The following is a 10,217-nucleotide window of genomic DNA, read 5'->3' on the forward strand; positions in this document are numbered from 1 at the left end:
CCAGGTGCCTCGGCTGATGGGGGCCTCAGCCATTCTTTGTTCTATCAGAGACTGGGTATGAGAAGAAAGGACTTTGTCAGCTTCCACCAGGATTCCTGGGCCACACAGAACTCATTCATTCCATCATTCACATCCTATGTGCCAGGGTCAGAAGCTGGGCTCTGGGCAGTCTTTTCCAAGTAGTCTCCAGCCTGGAATGGGGCTTCCAAGAAAGGTGTGAAAGAAGTCGGAATTGGTAGCTACCTGTCTAGGAGCTAGGATTGCTTAGTGTCTACATGAGGCACAGAGGCTCAACCTAGGCTTGTGACTGTTCCCAGGACCACGTTGAGCAAGGTGGAACCACTTGTCTATCCTAGCAGCTCTTTGGGGACTGGTTGCCCAACCTTATTTCCTCCTTTTCGTGTCTCAAGGGGCTCTGTCTCCTGCACAAAATCCCAGAGGAATCCTGACTCTTGCGTTCTGTTTCATGCTGCTCTCTGAGCTGTCTCCCTGTCCCATGTCATTTAGTGTCTGTCTCATGTACCCTGTTGTCTGAAAAGCAAAGTATTTCCCCATTGCACAGTTCCCCTCATTTTGCAATATCCTGCCCCCTGCCCCAGAAAATTTCTTAGTCCTTTTCTTGACAGACACTCAAAGGCAGAGGAGAAAAGGGAGGAGAGATTAAAACACAACTCAAACATTGTTCCTGCCACAAAGCCCTCTCCCGACTTGTAGGGCTCCTCCCCTGAAATTTCCCAGAGTTCCCAGCCTATACTGCCTCTGCAGAAGTCAAGGCACTTGTTTTGTTTTGTCTCTGGAAGAGCTCCCAGAAGTTGCACCTACATGTCTGCCTCTCCTTGCCAATGTACCTGTCTCATGGAGAGGGATGTGGCCCAGTGTGCTACATGAACAGTGTCCCAAGCTACAGGTAAGTGACAGAGTCAAGTCCAAGTATCCTGAGACTCCCCCTGGGAGTCCTCTCCACCACGCCTTCAACACCTTCACCTACCTCCTACACCTGTCCTGGCACTTGGTGACTGCTAGTTCCCTCCCCAGTGTCTGACTTCTCCCACTCCATAGCATCTGCATGAAGGAATGGCTGCAAGACCTGACTTTGGCAGAATTATAGGAACTTGGGCAATGACACATTAGGCCTAGGGGAGGAATTCAGACCAGTCACTAGGCTAAGGAAAGAGCAAGATCACAACAAAGGTATGGGCCTTTGCCAGGTGGTGACGAGAATGTCAACCCAGGATCAGCTTCCAGAGAGGACCCTTGATCTCTGCTGGTGACATTACTGTCTTGTCTGTCATTTTCTTATAGATGTCTTATCTCGACCATTCTGGAAGGTCCAGACATGGCTTCTTTGCAGCAACGGGCACTCTGATTTTATTTCCAGATGGTCTTCCCTCACGGAGTGTGGCCCTGTGGACATTCCCTGTCCCCCAAGTGTCTGGGAACAGGAGCTGAGGAAGGATTCCCTGAGATCCAGAAAGAAACAGAGTTCAGGGCAGGAGTCCCCCAGGGATAGTCAGATTGGGCTGGGGTCAGGCTTGCCCCTTCTCCTCAGTTTCATTCTGTTTCTCCTGAGCTGTTTCGTCTGGGGCGTTTGGGCTTTCTCCTGCACTCGGATGGCCCAGAGCCCCACGGCCAGAATTACCAGGATCAAGAGGAGCAGTAGTCCTTTGGCCAGGAGGCAGAAGAACGTGGAAGGCTTCTCAGAATAGCCAGGATCTGGGATAAAATAAGGGAAGAAAAAGTCCCATGAGAAGGAGTGATGGGAAGGAGAGCAGACAGCCACCCACAGGGGTTCTCAAGTTCACAGTCAGTTGTTGCTCCTTTACAAGTGTCTTAGAAAAATGTGTTGCATATTGTATGAGCTGAAAGTCAGGGACTGAGGTGTGGGAGTACTCTCAACCTGAGAAAAAGATGAGTGCTCCGTTTGCAGCTGGGAGCACTAGGACAGGGGAGGGTCCCCTTTCTCAGGCAGGTGTCAAACCTCTTAGTTGGGCTCTGGATGCCAACTCCCTGGGGAAGGAAGTGGTGCTCTGGGCACAGGCCTGGCACATGCTCAGTGGTTGTCTCAAGGTTCTGTTACCTGCACAGAAATGCCCTGCAGAGATGGGACTGGAAATAACATCACTGACAGGGTTGCTGGCCTTGCAAATGTAGGAGAGGGCTTTGTCAACCGGCTTCCAGGATGTGCTGAGGACGGGGCCTCCACAGTTTGCGTCGGTGCTATCCTCCAAGGAGAACCAGTTGTAGGTCACATCCACATCCACTTTCTCCACAGAGCAGTTCAGGGACGTATTACAGGCACCTCCTCCAAAAATTTCAAAGTTCACTGTGATTTGGGGCTTGGACAGCCTTCCTGGATGAGAGAAGACACAAAGATCCCCCACCCCCACCCCACACAGAGGGATCAGTGCTGTCCACTGAGAACACCTCATCCCATGCAACAAATAAGCAAACACAAACCCTGCCTCTGTCAAGCCCTTGGCCCCTGGGTCCCTGGGCAGCTACTGTGGCAGACAGCACTGCCTTTGGCATCTTCTCTTTTTTATGCTTTCTATTTCTCACATTTTTAAGAAAAAAGATTTTTATTTTTATTTGAAAGGTAGAGTTACAGAGAGAGGAGAGACAGAATGAGAGATCTTCCATCTGCTGGTTCACTCCCCAAATGGCCACAATGGCCACAGCTGAGCCCATCCTAAGCAGGAAGTCTTCCACATGAGTACAGCGGCCCAAGGCCTTGAGCCATTCTCTACTGATTTCCCAAGCCAAAAGCAGAGAACTGGATCAGAAATGCAGTAGATGCTACATGACCCAGTCCCCTTAGGGGATGTCAGCATTGTAGGTGGAAACAGCCTACTAAGCCATGGCACCAGCCCCTTTTACTTTTTACCCTACTTTCCTTCAAACCCTGCTCTTCTTCTTTGTTCCCCTAAGATATAATCATCCCTTCAAGGAGAATTTATGTTTTAAACAACGCCCTTCAAGATTCAGGGTAGATTAGTGAGACAGGCACTGAGAAGAAGCAGAAGTTCAGTAGACAGGAGACAGTGATTAGTAACCATCAAACCAATACAAAGAATCCAAACCTCAAGTTGGAATGTGGTTCATCTTAAGATGCACAGACTCACTGGGAAAACTTAGATGGTCTGTAAGCAAATTCCCTAAGCCTTCGTACTGCTGTGGGCACACCCATGGAAGAGCCTTAGCACCCACGTGCTCCTTGCCCTGGGTCACTGCTCTTGCTGTTGAAGTTCAGAGACCAGGACAGGCACCCTAGGTACAGTCTGATTTCTACTTGTAGTCCCTCACACCACAGTCCCAAGCACAGAGACCCCTACTCCACAGGGTGGGAAGCTCAGGGGATTAGCAAAAAGCAGTTTCATGGTTCCCAAACTCACGGTAGACACATAGATTGTAGAACTGCTTGATGGACAACTGCGATGTTCTCAGGTTGACTTGAGCCTGGTAAGAGCCTGAGTCTTTCCAGCTCAGATTGCTGATGAGCAGGCTGTAGCCTGTGTCCAGCAGGCTCAGCCGGCCCTAGTACTGTAGGTTGTTCACTGTGAGGGTAGCTGGGCGTCCCTCCTTCCCTGGCACCACAGTAGCAAGCTACTGGTGAAAAGACCAGACGATGGTATCAACCTCTTCGTCAGATGGTATTTCTGGGGAGAGGCTGACAGACTCCTGCAGGACTGCCATGACGTCCTCGGGGTTCACATCATCTCCAGAGAACCCTTTGGCTGCAGATAAAGGAAGAGAGAGAACCAGCCCAGCTGGAGTCCCTGCACTGCTGAACCTGGCAGAAGGAGCTGTGCTTCCATGTCAGCTGAGCCTGTGGCCACACACTCAGTCTGCCCTCCATCTGCCTCTTCCGGCTCTAGATTCCCACTGCACCTGATATTGACCATCTGTTAAGTGCTGTTGCTTTCTATTTGTCCCTTCGCTTTCCAACTTCTACCATCACTTTGCCACCCTGAGGTTGCTGTGCCTTTTGTCCTCATCATCTCTGATGCCTATCCTGAAGAGCCACAACCTGTTCCTTGTCAGTCCAGGAGAACTGACGCATTCAGCTCCACGGAAGGATCTTGCCAGCCCAGGGTCCAGCAGGACAGGGGAACAGGAGGACAGGAGCCGCTCCTGTGCAGGAACTGCTAGTCACTCACCCTCACAGAGCAGCAGGAGGAAGAGTAGCCAAAGAAAGGCCCCCATGTCAGTAGCATGTGCCCCCGGAAGTGTCAGCTAGTCAGTCCTCAAGGCTGAAAGCCAGCTGAGTCGTTGGGATGCTCCTGGAGACAGTGCCAGGGTGGAAATGTTGAGGAGAGGGAAATACTTCTCACCCTAATGAGCCACCTTCTAACTTCCTCCAGTCTCACTCAGCCCCTCCCTGGCCTCATGAAAAATCCATCTCTCAAAGTCAGATTATCAGGGTGGCTTGTCCAGGGGCTGTCCTTTAAACTTACTTCAAACTCGGCTCTTTCTAAACTCTCCACCTCTGTATTCCTAAACCTCCATACACACCACCTGCCTGAGACCCTCAGAATGCTTCTGACCCATTGGTCCACTCTCAGCCTACTCTGCTGCAGCTCTCACTGGCTCCTATGTTGCTGTCATCATTTGATCTGATGAACATGGTCTCCATCCCTTGCTTCTTCTGTGTGTCTCACTACTGCTGGCCTCCATGTTGAACATAAGTTAACACTCAACTGATCTCCTTAGAATGGATGAATGAATGAAATCTTCTTCTCGGAAACTAGTCATATTTCATTTGTGAGACAATTCAGAGGGGGAAAATTTCATCCTTTTTTTTTTTTTTTTAAAGCAGCTTGGACTAGAGAGTTGATGTAGATTGTTACAATTATGGAAATCATTCTGTGCAAATGCAATTTGGTGAAAGCTTTTGGAAATCTTACTTAGGAGGAAATGGTGAAGATCAGTGCAAGAAAAGACCCTCTGACAGAGCTCTCCAGGATGTGGCAGCTGTCTCAGGAGGCAGTTTCTGTTCCTGATAGCCAAGCAGAAACTGGACAATCAGTTGCTGGGGTATCTTACAATGTCTGGTGAGGGGATGGTTTCTCTGAATGGATGATTTAAAAATATTTATTTATTTATTTATTTAAAAGGAAGAATGATAAAGAGAGAGGGAGCTACAGAGAGGGAAGAGATGAGATCAATTTTTTAAAAGATTTGTTGTTGTTGTTGTTGTTGTTGTTGGAAAGTCAGATATACAGAGAGGAGGAGAGATAGAGAGGAAGCTCTCCCATCCAATGATTCACTTCCCAAGTAGCCACAATGGCTAGAGCTCAGCCGATCCAAAGCCAGGAGCTTGGAGCCTCTCCTGGGTCTCAAATGCAAGTGCAGGCCCCAAGGCTTTGGGTGTCCTCGACTGCTTTCCCAGGTCACAAGCAGGGAGCTGGATGGGAAGCAGGGCAGTTGGGATTAGAACCAGTTCCCAAACAGGATCCTGGTGCTTGCAAGATGAGAACTTTTAGCCACTAGGCTACTGCACCAGGCCCGACATCAATTTTTCATTTGCTGATTCACTCCCCTGTTGGCTGTGATGGCCCAGGATGTTTTAGTTAGAGGCCAGGGATCTGGAACTTCATTTGGATCTCCCACATTGTTAGTAGGGGCCCAAGTACTTGGGCCATTTCCCATTGGTTTCTCAGGCACATTAACAGGGAGCTGAATTAGAATTAGAATTTCTGGGACTCAAACCAGTGTTCACATGGGATGCTAACATCAAAGACTGCAACCGACTGCACCTGTATGCCAGCCCCCTACCACCCCCACCCCCGGATAGTCTTTATTTTAATAGCCAGTTCCATGAGTCTTCAGAGTGTGTCTTGGAATCAACAGAACAATGAAGGTTGGTACAGTCAGCTCTAATTCTGTGTCAGTATTTCCTACCTTTGGGTTAGCAAATCTAGCCCTCAGTTACATGGGTAACTATCTGTGGTCCACACTGGAGGGAACTTCAAAGAAGTTTGGGGAAAGTGAAAAGGGAAATGAAAAGATAAGTCTCTGACTTTTTAAAAGTTTAAATTATTATTATTTTTATTTTTTAAAGATTTATTTTTATTTTTATTGCAAAATCAGATTTACAGAGAGGAGAGATGGAGAAAGATGTTCCACCCACTGGTTTACTCCCCGAGTGGCTGCAACAGCTTGAGTTCAGCCAATCAGAAGCCAGAAGCCAAGAGCTTCTTCCAGGTCTTCCATGCAAGTTGCAGGATCCCCAGGCTTTGGGCCATCCTTTACTGCTTTTCCAGACCATAAGCAGGGAACAAGATGGAAAGTGAACAGTCAGGACACGAACTGGTGCCCATATGGGATCCCAGCACATTCAAAACAAGGATTTAGCCACTAGGCTATTGCCCTGGGCCCAAGTCTCTAACATTAAAAATGTTTTATCAATGTTTATTTTCATCCACTGGAAAGGAAGAACAACAAAGCAAGTATCACACCACACCCACATCCCTCCACACACAGATCTTTTAAATGTCCACAAGGATCAGGGCTTGGCCAGGATAAAGTCAGGTGCCAGGAACTCTATGTCTCCCACATGAGTGACAGGGGACTGAACCATCATCTACTTCTCCCAGGGTACATTAGCAGGAAGTTGAATGGGAAGTGGAGTAGCAGCCAGCATCCTTATTTTATGTGAGACTCAGACTGTCCAAGCAACAGTTTAACCAGCTGCATCCAACAATTACCCCATAAAAAAATTGTGTAAGCCCGTTTTTCATTATGTGCACTTTCCACAAACTTGCTGAAGACCCTTTCTACTGTCCTAGGTGTTGGACAATGAGCAATGGTCAAGAACTTTATATTGTGATTTCATGGATCTCACAGGATAATAATTGACCTTGGACAAGGATCTGCAAGTGTGATGAATCTTACCAAAGGGAAATGTGAGAGTCTGTGATTGCAAGGGTATTACCAAGGTTACAGTTGAGGATATAGGAGAAGATTGTCAGGAGAAATGATACTTAAACCAGGGTCAGCTAAGTGAGGAAGAGAATGAGATTAATAGATCTGTAGCTATCATTTTAAAAAATTCTCTCTCTCTCTCTCTCTCTCTCTCTCTCTCTCTCTCTCTCTCAATTGACCATTCTAAATGTTTAATTTATGAATAGCAACACTCAGGAAAGAACTAGCATTGTGGTGCAGTGGATTCAGCAGCCATCTTCAATACCAGCATTACATGTGAGTACCAGTTCAAGTCCTGGCTACTCCATTTTCAATTCAGCTCCCTGCTAATGTGTCTGGGAAGGCAGTAGAACAGGGTCCTAAGTTTTGGGGTCCCTTCTACTCACATGGGAGACACTAGTGAAACTCTAGGCTTCTAGTTTCTGTTGGAGGGAAGGAATAAGATCAAGAAGCTTGTCCCACACTATGATGACAATAGTCAATATATACTGCACTCATATCTTGAAAGTGGCTAAATAAATTGTAAGTGTTCTTGTCACAAAAAACCAATGAGATGTATATTGCTAACATCATATGTAGATTCATTCCACAAACTGTGTTGCTTATCATAAAATATACAATATTTTCTTCATTAAAATAAAAATAGGGCCCTGCACGGTAAAGTCCTCACCTTGAAAGCACCAGGATCCCCTATGGACACCAGTTCTAATCCCGGCAGCTCCACTTTCCATCCAGCTCCCTGCCTATGGCCTGGGAAAGCAGTCGAGGATGGCCCAAAGCCTTGGGACCTTGCACCTGCATGGGAGACCTGGAAGAAGTTCCTGGATCCTAGCTTCGGATCGGTACAGCACCAGCCTTTGTGGTCACTTGGGGAGTGAATCATCGGACGGAAGATCTTCCTCTCTGTCTCTTTTCCTTTCTGTATATCTGACTTTGTGATAAAAATAAAATGAAGCTTAAAAAAAAAACAAATAAAATAAGATAAAAAACAAATAAAATTAGAGCATTGAGGGAAAAGTAGCAAAGTATGGCTAATATTCAGAGTTTCATGGATGAGGCGCACACTCTGGAGCTCATAGAAGAGGATTAGCACAAAAAATGAAGCTGGTGAGAGACGAAAGGGGAAGGAAGCAGTGTTGAACAAGAAGAGTTCAGATTAAGTTACAGATCTCACGGCCTCAGCAAACTCAACGGGAAGTGCTGGAGTGAAGACAGCCCTTCAGAGCAGGCATCTCCATGGCAATGTCCAGGCTCCTGCCTGTGCGCCAGCGTTGGGTGCTGGTGCCCTTGCTGTGCACGGTTGTTGGCCAGCTCTGCCTGACAGAATGTGGATGCCCAAGGCTCTGTGCTGGAGGCCGTGGGTTCACTGCACTGCAGTGAGGCCCAGGGGCATGCTCAGGGCTTCCACAGTGAGCGTACTGTAGCCAGAAGGTCACCACATTATGATGTATTCAATTTCTCTCCGTGGATCAGTGTAGGCAGCCCACTATGCTTGCTGAGGAGACAGCATTTCCACCCTCAGTCCTCACTAAGCGCCCCTAGTCTGCTGTGGAGAAAGGCCTTGTTCAAAGTGTGGTTTTCGGTGGTTTTTGAGCCCAGTTCTCCTCTGGTTCATGCATGTATTGTGTTCTAAATGATATTTCATTCTCTCACTACCCCTTTGCAGTCTTACATGGTGGAGTAGACTTCTCTGCTCCCACATGAACTTTGGCCTGTATTTCTGATCTTAGTTCAGAAGTGAGACCTTCCTATTTTGTGAAACATCCAAACTGCCCAACTTCACTTATGATCAAATAATCTCCCCTTCCATGGCTCTGGATCCGTTTCAGGCTGCATGCCTTTGGTGGCGCCAGAAGACGTCTTTCTGCTTCCTCCCCACTCTCCTCAGCGCACCCCTTTCCCGCTGCTCCCCTGAGCTGTGCTGCCCTGACTGTCCCAGCTCCAGGTCCACTCTCCAGGAGAGTGGGGGTCGTGCAGAGCTGACCACCTGCTCTCGTCCAGCTGAGTCGGCGCTGCACAGGCCTGGCAGTCAGCTCAGAGGACCTGCTTTCCCTTGAGGGGCAGTCTTTCTGATTTGGACTTCCCACTGGCTCCCTGTCTCCCACCCGTGGCCGTCGGTGGATGCACTTGTTTCAGGTCCTTTGCACCCCCTTCTTCAGCCCTTGGGTGTCTGATCACGAATCGCCAGACTCTTCTCAGTCTTCCAAATGTCCCTGTTGTTTGGCACCCAGGACAAGCAAGCGTGCTGTGTCTCATGAGTGCCCCTCTCTTGTCCACCCTCAGCAGTCCTTGGCCTGACAAATTACAGCGTCTACAACATGGCACCAAAATCCAGCTCACCGATGGGCATCAGATGCTAGTGTGTGGTCAGCTTGAACTCTTCCAGGCCTGCCTTGGGCTCCTGCTCCCTCTGACTCAGATGAGAAGTCCACAAGCAGAGAGCGCCCTAGTTCTGCCTTGGACCTCCTGACACCTGTCAGATGATCGGTTTGCATTGTCAAAGCTGCCAAAAAGTCGGCTGACAGCAGACCCCGACGGGTCCTTGTAGCATACTCCGTTCATGTCGTCATTGAGTTCTCTACCTAGTCTTCACCCTGGGAAGGCCTGATTTCTTGCTTCTGGGCTTTTCTCTGACCAGTGAAGGCCCACTCAGCCAAGCAGTGGTGCAGCCAGGAAACAGCTGGGATACAGGGTAGCTGGTGGAGCCTTGAAGAGGCAGATGGCCTAGCCAAGCTGCTTCCCTTCCAGGAGAGAGTCTGGGACATGCTCTTCATGTTTCCTCGAAGAAAGCCATGTCCACTGCGGTAATCAGCTGCTAACACACACGCCCTCTCTTGGCTTTTGTCCCTGGCTAGTATCATTTCACACATTACTGTGTCTTGGATCTTCTCCCAGAAAAATTTCCTCCACCCAAGTTCTTATCTAAAGGTATGCTTGGAGGAAAACCACATTAGAGCATTGTGATAGATGGTAAAGTAGTTGCACCAGCAAAATTCAAATCTCTTCTTGCTGTGGTTGTACTGGTTGAATATCTTCAATGACCCATGTTAAAGGTTTGGTGCCGGGCTCAGTGCGGTAGCTTTGTAGCTAAAGTCTTCGCCTCACATGTGCCGGGATCCCATATGGGCCCTGGTTCTAATCCCGGTGGCCCTGCTTCCCATCCAGCTCCCTGCTTGTGGTCTGGGAAAGCAGTCAAAGACAGCCCAAAGCTTTAGGACCATGCACCCATGTGGGAGACCTGGAAGAGGCTCCAGGCTCCTGGCTTCAGATTTGCTCAGCTCTAGCTGCTGCGG

At 48.5% G+C, this 10,217-nt stretch overlaps 1 protein-coding gene across 1 annotated transcript; it reads right to left on the reverse strand.

The window, feature by feature from the left end:
* Positions 1-157: 157 nt before the first annotated feature.
* SLAMF9 (SLAM family member 9) lies at positions 158-4,305 on the reverse strand. Its single transcript, XM_058660494.1, is given in 4 exon segments — positions 158-1,713; positions 2,078-2,350; positions 3,393-3,734; positions 4,158-4,305. Coding segments are annotated over 4 exon segments (864 nt in total). The 5' UTR covers positions 4,204-4,305; the 3' UTR covers positions 158-1,510.
* Between the last annotated feature and the right edge of the window lie 5,912 nt (positions 4,306-10,217).

Source organism: Ochotona princeps, chromosome 2 (assembly GCF_030435755.1).
Source record: "Ochotona princeps isolate mOchPri1 chromosome 2, mOchPri1.hap1, whole genome shotgun sequence".
NCBI lineage: Eukaryota > Metazoa > Chordata > Mammalia > Lagomorpha > Ochotonidae > Ochotona > Ochotona princeps.